This window comes from Enhydra lutris, unplaced genomic scaffold (genome assembly GCF_002288905.1).
Source record: "Enhydra lutris kenyoni isolate GAN:26980312 unplaced genomic scaffold, ASM228890v2 scaffoldscaffold6, whole genome shotgun sequence".
Taxonomy (NCBI): Eukaryota; Metazoa; Chordata; class Mammalia; order Carnivora; family Mustelidae; genus Enhydra; species Enhydra lutris.
Genome location: NW_019154090.1, coordinates 44,940,305 through 44,960,720, shown reverse-complemented (window position 1 = coordinate 44,960,720; position 20,416 = coordinate 44,940,305). Strand labels below are relative to the sequence as shown.

The 20,416-nt window shown below is 39.4% G+C and overlaps 1 protein-coding gene across 4 annotated transcripts in view; it reads left to right on the top strand.

The window, feature by feature from the left end:
- The window catches only part of LOC111141378 (Ral GTPase activating protein catalytic alpha subunit 2), a 316,071-nt gene that overhangs the window by 154,444 nt on the left and 141,211 nt on the right, over positions 1-20,416 (top strand). For all 4 annotated transcript variants that reach the window (XM_022493879.1, XM_022493878.1, XM_022493876.1 and 1 more), the window contains one exon: positions 17,746-17,874. In XM_022493879.1, the coding sequence (XP_022349587.1) occupies positions 17,746-17,874 (129 nt within the window). The remainder of the gene's footprint in view (positions 1-17,745; positions 17,875-20,416) is intronic.

Genomic DNA, 20,416 nt, shown 5'->3' with positions numbered 1-20,416 from the left:
TTGAAAATTCAGACTTATAACTAGAACTGTGTGTTCAGTACACATAAGTTTATAAATACATTTAAGGCTAAACACAAACGAGTATTCATTTTCAGGAAAAGTGCAGAATTAAGATGGCAAATTAGGGACCTTGTTTTATCTCATGTCCAAGGAAGTAATTCTAATATATCTCTAAAGTGCTTGTTCTGTATAGCAAGTGATTGTTACCAAGGTTTAAATTCATGGGATTTTGATTCAGTGCTACCAGGATAAAGTGCATATTTATAAATTTAGCGGTCTAATTGATGTTTAGAGGATTAAATAATAGCCTTGATGTGTATCAGTAGAGGAACTCTAGAAGGCTAACTTAACAGCTTCATTTGAAAATAGTTTTTTAAAATAGAGTTCCAGTGGAGGAACTCTAGAAGACTAACTTAAAAGCTTCATTTGCCTGAGCACAAAAGACCAATGCGTGGGTTGGACCAGAGGACCTCTACGTCCTTTCCCATTGAGCCTTCTTGGATCGTCTGATCTATTTTTAGGCACTTATTATTAGGGTCACATTGTTATTTCATAAATATAGCAAAAGGCTAAATAATCTTTTCATGTTCAGTATTTTTCCTCACCATTGTAACAACCTGTTGGGTTCTGAGGGCATATGTAACATCATGGTACGCATGAGTAGGTATGGTATCCATCACCTTGTGCAAAGAGCCAAATAACTGGTACACACCTTAGAGGATTGCACTGGGTTGAATACCTTTTTAGTTGAGTTTGAAAACAGCTCACAGAGGAGTTGGAACTGATTCGAGCAGAACTTTCTAGGATGGATAGGATTTAAATAGTCGGACAAGAAGCAGGTTGGAATTTCACATGTCAGAAATATAGACCTTCTCAGGCCATCCATGTTCAAGGAATAATGACTGAGCGGTTTGTATTAGTTCTAAATATGTGCCTGGAAATAACATGCAGACATGAATCTAGGCAGCACTGTAGGGAACCCGATTCAGCATTGTTTTTATCTCATGACTAATGGAGAGTCATTGAACGTCTTGGAGCACAACACTCAACATTATCAAAAAGCATTTTTAAGAAGCTTAAACCAGCATACTTTTTGGGGCACCTGGGTGGCTCAGTGGGTTAAAGCCCCTGCCTTCGGCTCAGGTCATGATCCCAGGGTCCTGGGATCGAGCTTCGCATCGCATCGGGCTCTCTGCTCAGCAGGGAGCCTGCTTCCTCCTCTCTCTCTTCCTGCCTCTCTGCCTACTTGTCATCTCTGGCTGTCAAATAAATAATAAATAAAAGAAGCTTAAACCAAGTTATATGGGGTAGATTATGATCAGGAAGGAATGAGGGCAATAGCACAGAGAGGGAATTGTTGAAACAACCCAGAGGCAAGGTAATGAGGGCCTAACAAGGACTGAAATGCAGATGGAGTTTATATGCATAAATTCATTTATTTATATGTGCATATATGAATATTTCTGTGCATGTGCATATAGGTTTTGTGTACTTTGTGTGTTTGTGTGTGTGTGAGAAGTATTTTGGACAGGTTGGGTATAGTGCTGTGTGGTAAGTGCCCTGAGAAGATAGAGCCTACTGGCAGTATTCCCATTATCTCTCAAAGCAAAAGTCAATTCAGAAAGGCAAGATGGGGATTTGAGAAAAGGTGGGAGGCAAGATAGGCTGGAACCTCTCTCTTCATCGTGGGCATGGTAACACAGGGGCAGGCAAAGCAGGTGTATGGAGAATACACTGAAAGGTGTCCCTAAAGAATTCTTAACTGTTAGGAAAGTAGAAATGTGTTGGAAAGGTTTCCAGGTATATTTCTTCTCCACTTAAGAGAACATTGTGTCTAACCCTGATGAATTTTGAACAGTTGACATCCAAACTGTGAATTTTTTACAGTTATTAAACTAGATTTCTAAAGGTCTCTGTTATCTTATTTTTTGTTAGCCAGTTTTGTTACTATTTGTTTTTGAAAGTACTTTGAAACTTTAAAAAATCTTTATTTTTCTAAAAATATTATTTGTGTGTGAATTTACCTTTTTTTTGAATTAGTGGGATTTTGTTGAATGTAACGTTCTCCTACAGCAATAAATAAAACTTTCAAGTTTGACTTAGGTTTGATGGAAGACTAATGCTTTCAAGGATGAGTGGTATATATGAACCCTGTCCTAATGTGTATTGATAAACTAATAATTCTCACTGTGTCCTTACTGTACAAATTCAGAGTGATTAAATGTAGAATTTATCACATGGTTCGTGTTCTACCACCAGGTAATATCCGGTGGTTTCTGAGTGTTTCCCATAAGGTCTCATGAGAATGTACAAACCAAAGGTTAAGTTTTACCAAAGAAAATTTTATTTTACCTTTGCTTAACTATCAGTGACCATGGATAGAGTCTTGAGACAGATGACCACACCAAAATCATACCTGGAGGGTTTTTTTTTTCTTATACAGCTTTGAAACCAATAATTATTTTCATTAAGCTATAGACCAAGCCCACTTACCCCTTGTACACCTAAATAAGGAAAGTAGAAATATGTAGAAGGTAACAGATGGTAGAGATTTCAGTTAGGAGGTTTAACACATGTGCAGTGAACTTGTTTCACAGCTTTAGAAAGTGTAAGATGATAGCAGGGGAGGCTGCCCTGGCGAGGGAGAGGTTTACCTGAGGCCAGAAACTTGAGTCTTGTTTGATTTTCCTTTTTGGAGTTAAAGCTGTAAAGACTTTCTTTTAAATAAACACTATCAGTGAAGAGTCTGAATTATGAATTTAATTACAAATTTAGCCATACATCTTTAATAAGCATATGCTACATGAAATAAAGCATAAAAATGAAATATAATAGCAAGTCAGTGTATGTGGAAAATTGAAAGATTTTGTCCTTACTAAACTGTTACCATATGGTAAAGTGTATAAACTGACCTACATCTTCCACTAGAAAAAATGTTCTTTTATGTCCCGAGGTCTCTCTTTGGAAGGAAACCCTACAGTGGCTTCTAACAAGGCCCATGTCACCAGAATCTTCCTTAATAGACTCACTGGAGTCCATCATGTCTTTTCCCAGGCAGAATAGGCACTCAATAAATATGTTGATTTATAGGAGTATAAATAGGAGAAAAAAAAGAGGAAGCCCTCCTCAAATCCATGTGGCATCATGGTGAAGAACAGATAACCAAAGTACCTGAGCCAAACCATTCTTGTTGAGACTGTGGCTCCAATGATCAATTTCAGAGCTGACATGAACTTTCTGCTTTCTGTAGTGGTGATCTAGCCATCATTCATTACCCTAGAATATTGATTCCTGGGATGGCAGGAGAGGTTGCCGCACCCTCCCCTCTAGGGGCACTGGGCAATGTCCAAAGATACTTGGTTGTCACTGGAGGAAAGGGCATATAGTGGGTAGAGCCCAGGGATGTCGTTACACATCCTACAACATACCAGATCACAGCAAAGAATTTACAGTCCAGTGTCAGTAGTGCTGACTGACTGGTGGCTGGGGGACCGTGCCCTTGAATAGTAGCACCTATGCAGATGACACCAGACTAGGAGAAGAGCCGGGCGATGTAAATTAAATGACAGAACCCAGCAATCAAAACAAGTATGAAAGACTAGCTTTCTCAACTTAACCAAGGAAATTAAACCCCACAAAAATTTAACCAGGGAGATTAAAGAGAGGCAAATGTTTGAGGCCGAACATTATGAAAATTGCTAGCAGGGAACTCTTCTTCAAAAGGGGGATTCAATTTCATATGGTCCAATTTATTTTTTAAAAAGAAAAACAATTTTAGAACTCCAACATGGAGTGATTTACATTAATTCAGAGTTAACATGACAAATACCTGAGGTGCATTTTGTCCCGAAGCTGAATCTGAATGAGTGGTGTGGCCTGCAGCCCCAGAGCCTGAGGCACTGCAAGTGTGTGTGGCGGCAGGGAGGGGTTCTGGGGGACTGATCTCCCTGCTGCACGCTGTAGTGCACACTGCCGAGCGGCTGAGATGAGAAAGGATGGCGAGAGAACAGCTTGCATGGTGAGGAGTTGGCACATGGGAACAGATCATTGCTTCCTTCAAATGTCTGGAGCCCTGCCTGTGAGGAGAGAGAGATCAGGCTGTCTTACCTCCTGAGCAGGGACTATTGGTAGACTCCAGCTCACCACCAGGAGCACTTTCTAGCCAGGTGTCCTGTTCAGACATGGCTGGTGATTGATCAGGGGTTTGTAAGCCTCTCCTGCTCTGTCATGTCTGTCTACAATGGCCTGCTGGTCTGGCCACCTCCTGGTGGCCTGGGCAAAAGGGCGATTCACTCGGGAGCTTGAACCCTGATCTTCACTGGAGTTGCTGTATGCATCTTGAGTCAGTGACCACATAGCCGCCTCTGGCCTGAACTGCTTGTTCTGTGAAATGGGGTTGTAATGGCTGTCTTTGGGGCCCTGGAAAAATGAGGACAGTTAGGCTTGCAGTAAGTGCTACTTGGATTGCTGCAGAAGAGATTCCCCTGTAGTTTGGAAAATCACTTGTTGACCTACAAGAACTTCTCTTCCCCTTTAGAATTCTATGAAGATTTTAAGAAAATTTATTTTTTTTCTTTAGGCAGAGAAGAACTGAGAGGCTGAGAGGTGGCTTGTGGAAGCATTGCAAATACTGAATTGTACTTGGGGAGGGGGATACCTTAACTCCTGTGTGGGAAGGATTGGTTTTTGAATATAAGAGATTTTAAATCATGACTGTGGTTTATAATCCATAAAGGATAGGTTTGGATACAAGGAAATAACATCAAGAAAAGCATTCTAAATTGCAAGTTTTGTTTCTGTGAGAAAGTGCTCTCCTTGTGGGGAATAATCTCTTTTTGTCTCTTGATTCCTTTTTAATACATAACAATAAGTGGGAGTGTGGTAATTGCAGACTGTTCAGCTATTAATGCTATTTACTGGAACACATTTTAGAGAGAACATTGTTTTCTGCAGAAACAATAAGCAACAGTTTTTCTTTTGTTCTTCCATGGAAAAAATATTCTTTAGTGGCTAGAGAAATTTTAGAAGAGGAGAACCTTTTAATAGTAAGACAAAATAAAATACCTACCTTTTTTCCCCCCTATAGTGGAGTCTTGCACTGAATGTGTGCAGCATGGTTCTTTTGTTAAGACTCGGGGCCTTTGTGTCACCTACCTGCTTCTCTCCCCTGGTTCCTCATGGCTGTGCCCCTGGAGGAGCCCTGTGCTCTTGTCTTGCCCTCACTCTCAGCTATGTAGAGGTGTCCCCTACCCCTGAGGGGTCATTGCTGGAGGGCAGGGGCCATGCTTTATTCTGCCTCAGTCCCCTCACAGCAGCTGACATGGTACCTACAACCAAATTAGCACTTAAGAACTTTGTCAACTTATTGTGAAATGTTTTTGTAGGAGACTGTCAGAATGATGTGGCTCTCATTTTGGACTCCTTTTAAATGAGTGGATTTTTTTTTAAACAAAAAGACTTTATTTTATTACTGTTATTATATATGTGTATTTTTTTTTTTAGAGAGTGAGAGAGCATGAGCAGGAGAGGGGCAGAGGGAGAAAGAGAATCTTAAGCAGGCTCCATGTCCAGCATGGAGCCTGACATGGAGCTCAATCTCACAACCTTGAGATCATGAACTGAGCCAAAAAGAACGGGATGCTTAACTGACTAAGCCACCCTGGCGCCCCAGTGAGTGGTTTTGAAATGAAATCTGTTTCAAGTCTTCTTTTTCAGTTAGCCCTAGAAAAATTAATATTTTAATAAGATCATAATTAAAAATGCTGCCATAATTTAATATAAACAATGATGTATGAGGCTTTAGAATTTACAAAATGCTTACCAATCAGTCTCTGTCACCCTTTTTAAGAGCACTGTTTGGTAGGTTGCATTTTTACAGATGAAATTGGTGCTCAGGAGACAAAGTACTTGCCCAAGATCAGAGATCAAAGTAGTGTTATCTTTTAGGAGTCTTATGTCCAAATCCATCCTCTTCCTTCTTCCTCCTTCTCTCCAACATCTGCCTGAAAGCAACTTTGTTTAAAGGAAGTACTTTTTAAGTCCCCCAAATAAATTTTATTATGTGTTAAACAGAAACCAAAATGTTAAACACCTGTTCCTAGACTTGAAGCAGCAAGTCATTTGTCGACCTGTTAAAGGTGGTTTAATTATTCTAGATGGTCTAATTCCTTGCCTTTACCTCTTTCCTTCCTCCTGTGGTGGATTCACATCCACTGGGCTCTCCATCAGTGGAACAAGCAGGCTAGGGGATGTCTCAGTTTTGCCAAAATAGCTGCTTTCTTAGTGGTTCTAGCCTGAGAAGTGGGTTGAGAGAGCTAGCTCCCTTTGGGAATTTTCTCTCAGACTTAAGCCGTTCTTGGGAGCTCATTGTCCAAACACATACTTCATTATGAAATATAAAGAAGACAATGTAAGTCTTTTGCCCAAGATGAAACTAAAAATGTTCCCTGTTGGGATGCTCCACGTATCGTGTCCAGACCTCCATGTTGGTGGGATGGGTTTGTAGAGTCCCAGAATTGGATGACCAGCAGCACATGGCTCCTCTTTCTCCCCCCCCCTTTTTTTTGACAGAACACAAAATATGGGAAGCTTTGATTTTGCTCCCACACGCAGGTGGAGTTATTTTACGTACAAGGAAACAAACTAGAGAACATGTATCTTAGGTTATCCTAGAATAGAAAGAGTATATAATAATCATATTCCAAAGCATATTTCTTCTCCTGTGTGAAAACACACAAGAGGACATGGGAGGCTCCAAAAGGAAGAGCCTTTCCTCTTTAACCTGTTCTTGGTCATGGGCTAGCAAAGAGCCCGGAGAACCTCATTCCACCAAGCAGGCTCACCTTCATCCACACCTGAGAACCAGGCTTCCCAATCTCAGTAAGGGAGAAGGAAACACTTTTAAATGCACCGGACACTGATCTTTAACAACATCAGAAGCTCTAAGTCTTTTAGCAATATTAAAACACAGAAGACACAAATGATGTGGGTTTTCTAGTATTCATTTGAGGAGAAAACAAGAATCCTCATTTCTTATTGGGTTCCTAGGAGATTTCTTGGTGTTTTTCCATAGAATCTTTCTAACTACCACCCCTACACACACAGTGCCTCTGCCTCAGGCACGTGCATGTGTGTATGTGTGTGCACCAGGACATACACACACACACACGTGTGCATGTGCAATTTCTGTCCCAGTTTCCTAAGAATATTTTGGTGGGAGGCTCATTTCTATTTTGAAGATAGCATTTTATGATCGAGTTTCTCATTTGATAATATTTCTATGAGAGTGATATGTATATATTTTGGAAGCACATTTTTAAGCCGGAGCATTTATTGACTTTTACTTGGAAGTATAGCTCTAAAAAAGTATTATTTGCATTCATAAATGATTATTAGGCAGAGTGAAGGGATGAAAGAATAATTTATGTTTCGGAGCTAAGTAATGTCCTTAGAATGATGCTCTGGCTCGTCATGTGAGGCCCGCTATTCACCAAAGTCAAATGGTGCTTCACTGACCCTGCATTAACACTTTATCTTCCAAAGGAGGAGGAGCATGCTTGGGTTTGTGTGCAGACCTTGGGACAGTTTCTGGCCTTTGTTGATCTCCTATTCTATATGTGTAAATGAAAAAATTGAATGATGATCTCTTAGATCTTTCTTCTCTAGGTTTTCAAAGTTCCAAAGGAACGCATTAAATATCATTGTTACCCAAGTTCAGTAGAAAGATGTTTCCCTTACTAAATTTCTGTACTTCACTCTAAGGTAATACAAGTATGCAGTCAGATCCTAACCTGGATTCCAGCATGAGAGTGACCTGAGTATTCTGCTTGGCACCGTAGGCAGTATTGACTGAACTCGCTGCACCTTGCAGCCTTGGCATTAGGCAGCACTTGAGTATATAAGTCTATGGTTTCATCCAAGAATTTCTTTTTAGTATTCTAAGAAGAACATATATCCAGCTGATTCATTCCTGAAACAGAATGAACACCATACCTGGGAACAGAATGGCTGCCTGTTGCTGTAGTACCTCTATTAATTATATGAGTGCATGTTTCTCTCATTGCGGTAATTCCTACCTTAATGATAATACTTGCATGATTATGCTCCCTCCATAAGTACATTTCTAACAATCCTGTAATCTGTGACGCCAGTGACTCTTTGCCTTTGCTTCTGCTCCAGAATGTCATAAAGGCTGTGGAGGAGTTCGTGGAAGAGCCAGTGGAGAGGCTTGAGCTGGCTGCCTCAGAAAAAAACACATTTGAGTATCCTCCTATCCCACCCCATCCACCCTGCTTCCTAGCCCTTATTACAAATGCCTTTCTGTGTCTACTTGTCCCCCAGCTTAGGCCACCAGGTTTGGTCCCATTTTAGAATGCCGCATCCGTGTCCTGCAATCTGAGCATACTCTGCACTCACAGAAGTCTGCTGCAGCCTCGACACTTTTCGCTGTCATTACTTGCCAGCAGCGACTCACTAAAGCCCTCATTTGCTGAAGTCCAATTGTCAGGAGTTAATAACTGCTCTGAGCATCTGCATCAACCTCATTAAACCAGCCTGTTGTAGAAACTGTAATGTTGTAGATTTGAGGCTCATCAGGGTCATGACTAAGACAGTCATTACATAGTCAGGCCATGGTGTCTTCAAGGGATGATTGGTGCAGCCGGTAAGTCACATCTCTCTACAACCCTCCAACAGTTTTTTTCATCTTACGGAATCATAAACGTGCCGGAATTTCCTGACCGGTTTGCCATCTCTCTGTTAGTCTCCGCAGTGAGCTGTGAAATGCCCTGTACAGGAAGCCCACGTGACAGTGGCTCCTCCTGAACTCTGGGCTGCAGATAGGGTGTTGTTGGTCAGAGTAAAGGGGGCTGTATATTTCATTCATGTTGCTAAGGACTTAGGGCTGAGAGAATGACTTCATTCATATGATAGAGGGTAAGTTCTTTCTCAGTGCATCTGATCTCCAAGTACTCTGAGCATCCTTGCACTAGTTTGCTAATCTCCAGAAATATTTTGAGAAAAGATTGAATGCCACATTATAGGCTCTGGCTTTCTTCCCATCCCAGAAACAACAGGCTTTTCCATTTTTTCCTTTTCCTTAAAACTTCACAGTCTCCCTAAGATGAGGAAGGATGTTCATTCTTATAGCTTTTATCCAGTGGTGTACTGGAAATTACAGCCAGGGCAGTTAGGTAAGAAAATGAGATAAAAGGCATGCAGACTGGAAGGCAAGAAGGAAAGCTGTCTGTAATCACAGACAATGATCTTGTGTATAAAAACCCTAAGGAATTCCCACACTCGCTAAAAACTTCTATTAGAATGAAAACATTAATTCAGCAAAGTTGCAGGATATAGGATCTATATACAAAATTAACTGTTTCTGTACTCCACAATGGACAATATGAAAATGAAATTAAGAAGACAGTTTCATTTATCAAAATGAGCAGAATATTTAGTCACAAATATAACCTAGGAAATGAAAGAGATACATTGAAAACTATAAAATATTCCTCTACGAAATTAAAGAAGGCACAAGTAAGTGGGAAAATGTCCCATATCCCTGGATTGGAATAGTAATTAATTTTGTTAAGATAACAATATTCCCCAAGTTGATCTGCAGATTCAATTGGATCCTTATCAAAATTCCAATGGCCTTTTTTGCTGAAATGGAAAAGCTGATCCTAATATTCTTAGGCAATTCCAAGAAACCTCAAATAGCTAAGACAGTCTTGAAAAAGAGCAGAGCTAGAAGACTCACAATTCCCTATTCAAAACTCACTACAAAACTACAGCAATCAGAAGAGTATTGGTGCTGGTAAAAGATTAGATATATAGATCAATGGAATATAACTGAGAGTCCAGAAATAAAGCCATTTATCTCTGGTCAACTGATTTCCAACAAGGGGGTCAAGACAGCGAAGTGGGAGAAGAATAGTCTCTTCAACAAGTGGTACTGGGACAACTGAATATCCACATGTAAAAGGATGCGATTAGATTCCTACCTCACACCATATACTGACTTTAACTCAAAATGGATTAAAGACCTAAATGTAAGAGCTTAAACTATGAAACTGTTAGAAGAAGTGATTAGATATGCCATCGAAAGCATAAGCAACAAAAGAAAAAAATTGAAAAAATTATACTTCATCAAAACTAAAAATTTTTATACACCAGAGGACACTATCAAACAAGTGAAAGACAACCCACAAAATGGTAGAATATATTTGCAAATCATGTATCTGATAAGGGTCTAGTGCCTAGAATACATAAAGAAGTTTTATAACTCAGTAGCCAAAAGACAAACAGCTCAGTTTGAAAATGGATGAAAGATTTAGACTTCTCTCCAAAGAAGATATCATAATGGCCAACAACCATGTGGAAAGATGTTCAACACCATTAGTCACCAGGGAAATAAAAATCGAAGCCACGTGAGATGTCACTTCATACACACTAGAATGGGTATAATTTTTAAAAAACATGAAAAATAAAAAATGTTGACGAAAAGTGGAGAAATTGGAACCCTCATATGTTACTGGTAAGAATGGGAACTGGTAGTGCTGCTATAGAGAACAGTTTGTCACTTCCTCGAAAGTTCAGGCATAGAATTACCATATAAACCAGCAATTCCATTGCTAGGTATATACCCAAAAGTATTGACAATAGGTATTCAAACGAAAACTGTACACAGATTTGCATAGTAGCACTGTTCGCAATCACCAAAAGGTAGAAACAACCCAAATGTTCATCAACCGATGAAAGGATAAACAGAATTTGATGTAGCAACACAGTGGAATACTATTGGGCCATGAAAAGGAATAAAGTATTGCTACATGCTGTTAACACGGATAAACATTGAAAATCTATCAAGTAAGAGAAGCCACGTAAAAAACCTGCCACGTCGTCCATATTCTCAACTACCCAAAGCAGGCATATCTATAGAGACAGAAAAGTAGATGAGTGGTTGCCTGGTGGGCAGGAATAGAGGATGACTGCTTGTGGGTAGAGTGAAGATCTTCTCAAATTAAATAGTGGTGATAGTGCACAATTTTATGAATATACCAAAAATGACTGAGTTGTACACCCAGGGGACATGGGCAAGGGGAGAAGCAGACTCCCCGCTGAGCAGGAAGCCTGATATGGGGCTACATCCCAGGACCCCAGGATCTTGACCTGAGCTAAAGGCAGTTACTTAGCCAAATGAACCACCCAGGTGTCCCTGAGTTGTACACTTTAAAGGGTATATTTTATTACATGTAAATTATATCTCAGTAAAGCTCTCCCTGGTGGTCTGGTGGTTAGTATTCAGCACTTTCAATATTGCTCTTACAGATAACAGAAAGAAAAAGAAGCAATTAAGATAATCTAGTGACATATCAACTTCAGTATAAAATAAAATTCATATAGTGTTTCTTAGAACCAGTCAGTCAACCAATCAGTCCCCCATTTTTCCTGAGGCAGTTAGTTAGTCTTCATCAGTTTGAAGGCTAGTAGAGTTCTTCCTCACAGATACAGGATTAATTTCAAGCAATCATAAAAATTAAAGGCTCTCCTTAGAGCTGATAGTTGCAGTGACTTTCTCTGCCATCTGCCTGATGTTCTGTCACTTCTGAAATCTTGATTTCATGCAAATGGTCAGAGCAGCTCCTGTGGCCATCAGAAGTTCATTTCAGGTTTTTCACTCCCTTTATCCTTTGCACGCTACTGTCAGGGAAACTCAGTGTCTTCTCCATAGCATATTTCATGGTGAGAAGTACTAGGTGACTTTGTTTCTCCAACTACAGAACCCAATTACTCTGTCCTGTCATATTTCTTCTGGTCTTGGTAACAGAGTTACACCCAGAGAGGTCACATTTGTCCAGCATTTACAAAAATCTCTGCTTTTTCTCCAGAAAGTTCATACCATACTTGGCCCTTTTAACATACAATGTGTAGCACATACCACATACTCCTTGACTCAGATCTTGAAAGGAATTTTTAGCTTTCTTCTGCTGTGTTGTTTTTTCAGCAACTCTTGCAGAAGCACAGTGCTCATGACATGATCTGCTATACTTTTTTAAAAGGCTATAATCAAAAAGACTTTATTTTTATCAGCAAAAAGTTCTGTCTGAACCAATGTAGAGTATGAAGAGGCCAAGTAGCAGGTTGTGATGTGTAAAGCATGTCTTTTACACAGAACCGGAGAAGCAAAGGCCTACTAGTAGAAGCAAGAGGCCAAGGTTTCAGGACCTGGAGGGATCTGTTCTTCTGATAACTAAATTTTTAAAAAAATTTTTTAATTTAATTAATTTATTTATTTTTGGTCATTCGGCATTTCTGAGCTTCTCTAAGGAGGAGATAATTGATACTTACAAATACATCCTCAAAGTACTGCAAGATTGTACCTGCCTTTTTAATTGTTAAAGTTTCAGTCATATCCAGGGTTAGTGTTAAAAGTATCCTTTTGCATTCAGATATTTTGGTAATTAGTAATTCTGCATGGGCGTGGAATGAGTTGAACCTTTTCATTAACCGGATTAATGAGATAACCAGATCTGCACATTCTCCCTTTTACCAAACAAAAGAGCTCCCTTTAGAATTTTCTAGATAAAGGCAGGTATCTTCTCTGAAAAATAGTGAAGTGATTCATTTAGCATTTTATTTTTCTTAAAGTAAAAAATTAAAGAAGGATTTTGTACACTAAGTTGTATTTCTTAACAATTCTGTTTGGCCTCCTGGAAGGTCTGAGTGACTTTAGGTGGAATAACCGGATCTGTTTGCTCCTGAGGAGCAGGCGCGAGTCCGCTAAGGAAAGGCGGGGAGACAGATGGTCAGCTATTGTGTTACAACCATCATCTGCTGGGCCCTGAGCAAATATTAAGTGAATAATATATATGTAATTGGTGTGAAAGTACAGTTGCAACATTTCTAATTCCGTTTGAACGATGGCTACTTCTTGAACATTTGTGTTTCATAAAATACTATATTGAAATGTTTTTGTTTACAGGGTTAATCCATTTTAAACTGCTTTAAAGTGAACATTTTCCCCCATTTTTGACACCACTGTGCAATATTTTGAATTGAAATGTCCTGTAATGGCCCTTTTTTTATTTTCCATAACAACACGAGCACTAAATTATAGCTGTGCAATTATGTAAACAATGGAAATGCTTCCAGAATGAATCCTTCCTTTTAAATTTTCATTTTGTGTAATTGTTGGAAGGTTTGGAGCCATAATAAACAAAATTATTTTACACATTTATCGTTCTAAAGGTCAATTATAAGAGAACTAAAGAAACAACACTATGCAAAATGAATAAACCAATTTCTGTTGCCATCACCATATGTTTTTCTTATCACTTATGGTTTTTCCAGTTACTGTGTACATAGCATTCAATTAAAGCGATTCATTTACCAGGCTGAATGCAGTTCGTGTTTATAGAACGGTGCTTTGGAGGAGAGGAAACAACATGCCTCTATTTGAATTACCTGATTTTTTTGTAAGATCAGTGATAAGAGACAGATGTTCTCACCAGTTACTTTCTCATAAGCCAGAATCTTTTGATAAGCTGCAAATTCACAATTATCATCATACAATCCACTTTCACACTCAATGTGTAGCATGCATGTGGACTTTTAATCAAAAACAGGACAAAAATACTACTTTGGTGGTCTCTTTGCTATATGTCAGCATTTTGCTGAGTGAATTTTATTTCCTTTGAACAAAAACGTGTGGAAGAGTTTGGTCTGTGCCTCATACTGGTCAATTTTCAAGAATAAACTTGATTCCTGTTTTAGAGTCCATTTTTCATTGGACTTATTGTTTAGCTTAATGTTTTTAGTCTGTCAAGAGTATGGAAAAAGAAGCTAATTTTTGCTCTCAGACTCACTTGTTTCAGGTAAATTCTAGAACTCCTTAGAAGAATGAAAGCTAGAAAATCTAAACATATCATTTTCCTGGTTTTATTTTATTATTTGCCTTAGAAATGATATATATTATAGCTAATGGCTAGAATGCTTTGCTAAGAATGTTATTTGAGAGCATTAATTTCAAGAGTTTTTTGATATCTGAGACAATGTAATCTGAGAGGTTTATTTGTGCCACCTTTGAAATCTTTTGCTCTTTCTGAATATCAGCAAAATAATAGTCCACCGAATTCTACAAAGTAAACCTACAAAGTAAATTCTAGAAAGTAAAATCCTTCAGAGTCTTTCCCTTTTTGAAGAAAGTTTTTTATTTGTTACTCTGTTTATTTTTGTATGGCCCTTTCCAGTTTAGAAAGACATGTGTTCACATCTATACCATTAGATATGACTCGTATCCATCTTTAATGGAAGAGGAAACATGAAGCCCTAGGCATGACAAGATCTGCCCATGGTCAAATACACTAGGCCTTGAACCTAAACCTTGCAGCCCAGCCCCAGAGCTCTTTTCATCACATCAGGGTTTAAATACAGGGGCATTTCCAAACCATGATCACAATGGAGGTTTCACTAAACAGCATCTAGTCACCCAGTAAGAACGATGGCCCCTTTCCTCACCTCCACCAGTCCCTGCAACTCTCTCAGGTAGGCCCATTGGAGTAGGTAAAGAACTCTCACACCACCCTGAGGATAAAGCCACCCTTCATAACAAGTGGAGCCTCGGGATGCCTGGGTGGCTCCGTTAGTCCCACATCTGTCTTAGGCTCAGGTCATGATCCCAGGGTGCTGGGATCAAGCCCCATACCCAGGTCCTTGCTCAGCAGGGAGACTGCTTCTCCCTCTCCCTCTGCTGTTACCCCTGCTTGTGCTCTCTCTCAAATAAATAAGTAAATAAAGGGGAGCCTCTTTCAGGCCATGCTATTTAACAAAAATGCAGTAGCCTTGGCTTACTCTTATTGTATTGACACAAGGGTTATTTTCTATTTGTGACACAGAATACTAGTTTTCCAGAATAATCTTACTTAAGTTAAAAAGAAAAAAAAGTGACTTGCTTTCAAAAACAGGTAGATAATGCTTGCTTTGGGCATGGATATGGCAAAAGGTGTGAGGTCATACATGAATAACATTTGGGAAGCACTGTCCTATTCCATCTATACGTGAAGCTCTGGAGACAGTGTAGGAAGTTTCAGAGTCTCCAGATTTTTATTTTCCAGTGATTCCAGTGGTAGCTGTGATTTTACCATTTGGAGAGGAGGGTGAAAGAAAGATTCTCCTAGAAATGAGTGGAACCCTTGGTGGATATCCCTGTTGGGAATATGCATGGCTCTCTTTTGAGTACCACACAATTATTCCTAATTTTAACATGTTATCACAAAGATAGAATCTTTGGGTTGTCCCATTTCAGTGTGGATAAGCAAAATAAGTAGGCATATGGCTATAATTTGGCTGACTGGCCTTATAGTTCCCTCTTTGACTCCCACATTACCCCTACCCCAGTGCCGCCTTTAACTGGCGACAGCTACCCAGGCCCAGCTTCTCCTCGGGGCTCTGTTTTACGTGGGTGGCAGGGTAGGGTAGGCTAGCCATCTGTTATTTTGCCCTCTCTTTCCAATCTTCTTGCCCATAGAAACAGGTTCCGTTGAAGTGACTGGCCCGGATCCAGGGGTTGGGGAGCCGTGTGACTTTATCTCGGCTCCAACCATTTCTGCTGTCTTTAGCATCAATGGCAACTTAGTAATTTTTTGTGAATGCCCCCTTTACAGGGCATTACCTTTATACATATAAATCTTAGGAAGCAAAATGGATTTCATGTACAGATCTGGCCTTAGCTTGTTAAAGGATTCAGTTCGTAATTCCCACAAACTTGTCCCAGAAAAGCATTTTTTAAAAGTTAAAACTCTAAATTCCAGTGGTGAAAATGGCTTATTTAAGTAGTATGCCCAAGATTTTTAAAAATTGACAGGGTTCAAAGCTTAGTTCCTCCTCTCAACAGATGGAATTAGCACACATATAACAAAGTTAACGTCATGGTGGTTTGCATTATTAATCTTCGGATGCATGGCATTCTGCTACCTTGCTGGCCAGGTTTGCACGAATCCTTTCACTGCAGCATATGTCAACAGAAATGTGCTCCCATCTGCTGCTGGGTAGCTTGATGCCTGATATTCCGAGACAAGGCCCAGCACAATGCGTACCTCTGTGAGTAATTACAGGTGTGTGGTGAGGAGCCCAGGGCATTAATCAGAGGCTTAATTATGAAAAAGGTGGATCTTTTGTTCCACTCTTGGAGCATGAGTTTACTACACACTTTCTAAACTGCAGCATCCATCTGCTGAGCCCCTTACAATGTTTACTTTGGCTGATATGGACCCTAAAGTGTATCAAAGGACGTGATTAAAGCAGGGTTAAATATTAACTTAGGAGAAGTGTGGTTCAGGTTTTTTTTTCCTTCCTACCTTCCTTCCTTTCTTTATCTGCCTGTTTATCTGTTTATTGTTGGTATAGGGCAAATTCTGCTGAAATGCTAAAACTTTAAATTAGTACTTGCTAAACTACTGACCATGTACCCCTGGGGATAAAAATACATTATATGTTTATTAAAAATAAAATAAAATAAAATAATAAAAGAGTAAGCACTGTACAGTCATTTTAAGGATATAAACGGCACAATTTATAGAAACTAAATGAATCCACTATGTAAGGGAAAAAATAAGTCTTGGAAAAATAATGTATTGTGAACACATAAAAATTCTCTTTCAAGACTACAGGTTGCAAAATGAGGTTATTTTTGTCCAAAGTCCTTTGTTAAAAGGTCTTAACGTGTTATCATTTAGCATGTTGCTACTGCTTTGCTCTAACGTAATCAAATTAAACCAGGATTATTTTAAAGGGTTTCTTAAATAGCCACACTGAAATCTGAGAAAAGAAACCAGATTTTTTTTTTTTATTTTGCGACTAAGTGTAGGTTGAATAACTACAAAACACATAAAGTCTAGTACTTCAGTATGTTTGATTAACGTGCATGGCCTAGAACTGCATAAAAGAAGTTTGTGGTATTCTGACTAATCCCCCATGCACACACACACTTGCACAGATGGCTGTGGAGATGTGTCCTGGCTGTGGGTGGCAGAATGCTGTCCAGTAGTGGAGCCCTGCTTTGTCACAGGCTGGAACATGGTGGCTGCCTCATAGCAGAGCTGGTGGCCAGGGGCTGGCCTGCCACCCACCAAGGATGGGCCATTCCAGACACAGTAACACCAGGTGTCTAGGCAGTCAGTGGTCTTCGTGCTGCACCCATGTAAAAAGCAACTGCCATATTTGCACTTTGACTTCACAGTCACACTTGTACCCAGAGCCACACCAGCTCCCTGAGCTTAGACTCTGATCTTACTCCAATCCCATTGTTTTAACACACAGAGTTATCTAAAGAGTGAAAATTTCCAGCTCTTTGCTTACTTGAAGACTTTTTAATGTATTAGTGTGCTTTAACTTTTGAAAATTGAAAAATACTGAAGCGATAGATGTTTGTAGGCTTTATTTGTATATCTGCCTCAACACTCCTGTAGCTTGTCTGAGGAGCTCACCTTTAGGTGGAAAACAGAAGGAGTGTGTAGTCCCAATGCCATGTCTTAGATTTTGGGCATGTAATCTTACAACTTAGTGTCTGTTCTCTTACCTGTAGAGTGGGTACAATAGGCCTTGGACCAACTCATCTCCCAGTACCCCTTTTACTGAAAAATTTCTGTGACCTGTGTTCTCTCAGATTACCATACAGTGGCTATATGTACAAACGAGCTGACTACATTGTTGAAAATTACAGTTGTGCTTTCTTATCTTCCCTTTTAGGATATCTTAAACACCATTATAAGGCACTGTCCACCCCGCTTCTTCTCCCTGGGTTTGCCTGGCTTCTCAATGTTGGTGGGGGACTTCATCACGGCCGCTGCCAGGGTCCTCAGTACAGACACGCCGGCGGTGAGTATGACAATGCTCAGCATCCAAACTCCCGGGAGGCTTCACAATCACTAACAAGGTTCAGATTTCTCCACTCTTAACAGGTGTTGACTCATTAGTGCAATGTGAAACCGGGCTCTCGGGTAGATGCCCTGGCAGCTGATGTGTGAAATTGTAGGATAAGATGACACACTGGTATTGGGAAGGCGTTTCATCAAAAGGCCAGAGTGTGAAAAATCATATCCTCACTAATATTTCAGCACATTTACACAGTCAGAAGCAGGACTTGTCTCTTAGAGTCTATTAGCATTTTCCAGTAAATGGTGGCACAGAGGAGCTGTCTGTAGTAAACAGAGCATTCTAAGTGTACATTATCAATAATTTTTCAAATAATTATCTTGCTTATTATAAGTTTAATAGAAAATATTTTTGGAAATGTTGGAAATGTTAGAACACTTAAATTTTAAGCAGAGAGTGAATATATATTATTAATGTGCAATAAAACTCTGACAAAATTCTAGTATTAAAAAATTATAATCAAGTAGACTAAGTGAACATTCAGGGCTGCAAAAAGAAATTATTTGCAGTCTCCACATTTACCTCCACTATTAGGGCAATGTGTTAATGCCTTTTGAAAGAACACGCTCTTCTACATTTCAATTTAAAGGACCTCTCACTTTTGTGCTCTATACAGCTGTTACCTGTTCAGACTCTTTGTTTTCCTCTGCAAATGGTGTGAATGAAATTAGCTTTATTGTTTACCAGGGACTTGTATTGAAATCAATATGAGTAGCTAGCTATGTAAATTTTTTTTGGCATTTTGTTACTTTTTCACTCCACTTATTTCTCTGGTGCACAGTAAATTCAAACTCCAACCCGGATTTTAAATTAAGTTGTTTTTTATTACTTTGTATAGTTGATATTTCACACTGGTATTTTCGTGTGCTAACTTCTTGTGAGGATAAAGTAAAAAGCAAAGACAGGAGCAAAAGGGAGGGATGAAGAAGAAAAGAAAGGTAGAAGAAAAAAAGGAAGAAGAAAAATGTTGAGTTTGTTCAACTTTTTTTTGTAAGGAATGTGACAAATTTTTATGCTTATTTCCAAAAATGATTTTAGGATAATCATTATCAAAGAGCCTTCAAATTTATTTTTAAATATTTAGATTAACATTGAAGAAACTCACAGGATACAGGAAGGAAAATCATACTTCTTTATTGACGATTTCCTTACTTGCTATTGGAGTCTCCTGTAAAAATGCCAGCACCGTTTCTAGAGATAATATCATGCATGCCAATCATTCTCTGAAAATTTATCTCTTGGCTAGATAAGCTATTAAAGTAGCTTCCCAAAATTTTTCTTTTCAAAGAAAGAGAAAGAAAATAAGATCATGTGGAAGTGAGAGTTATATGAAGGAACAGTAACTCTGAATTACTTTGAATTTCTCTCTTAGTTTCAACTTGAGATTTAAACTTGTAAGGGAACAGATGAGAAGTGTTTGAATGGGGCACACATACTCAGTCATAATTTTTGATTAACACAAGTCAATTACAAGTTTGAATTACTCCCACTGTGCAGATCTGCCCCACTGAGGCAACGGGGGAAAGACATACACATGCACAGGTCTCCAAGAGATGGGCAGGAACTTGTGCTCAGTAAATGTCCTTTGTAGTAGCCAAAAATTAGAGTTAATCCAAATGTCCATCACCAGTGGAACAGATAAGGTTGTAATGTGCACATAAGATGATGTATTACGTATAATTCCCTTCTCATGCTAGACCCCCGAGCTCTGTAGGGTCAGACTTGGGTTCCATCCCAGTGTTGCCATATACTGTACTGGTTCTCTACCCTAGGCAATATGCTTGGGCATACAGGCCTCATTCTCCTGTGTGGAAATTGGGGCTCACCTTAGGCTCAGTGCTTAGACCAAAAAATTATTTAGATTTACCACATTCATTGAGTAAAGCTGTGTAATCCTTATTTTGTTTAAGGTCTAATGTTTTATATCTGATTGTGACATAGTCTAGCATGCAATCTAAAAGTCCGCAGTTCAGGGGCACCTGGGTAACTCAGTTGGTTAAGTGTCTGACTCTTGGTTTTGGTTCAGGTCATGATCTCAGAATTATGGAATCAAGCTCCAAATCAGGCTCTGCACTCAGCCTGGAGTCCTCTTGGCCCTCTCCCTTCTCCTCTGCCCCTCCCCACCCTCGTAAATTAATAAAGTCTTAAAATAAATTTAAAAAATTAAAGTCCACAGTTCAGGCCAGGCTTACACATGACACAATTGTTAAGGCCACTCAGGGAAAGGAATCAATGTCAATGAAGTCTAAACCAAGATTGTCTGGGGATAAAGGGCAGCATTTAGAGAGGACTGACAAAGCAAGGCTGTTTGAGAAACAGTTACTGTGGATCCACTACATGCTGGGACCTGGCCTGGATGAGTATGACAGGGGCCCTACCCTCAACGAATCAGCTGGGTAAACTAAATGTTAATATCTCTGCCTAAGTTTCTAGCAGCCCCAATAGGATCACATCCAGACCCCAGGAGGACAGCAACAGAGGAATG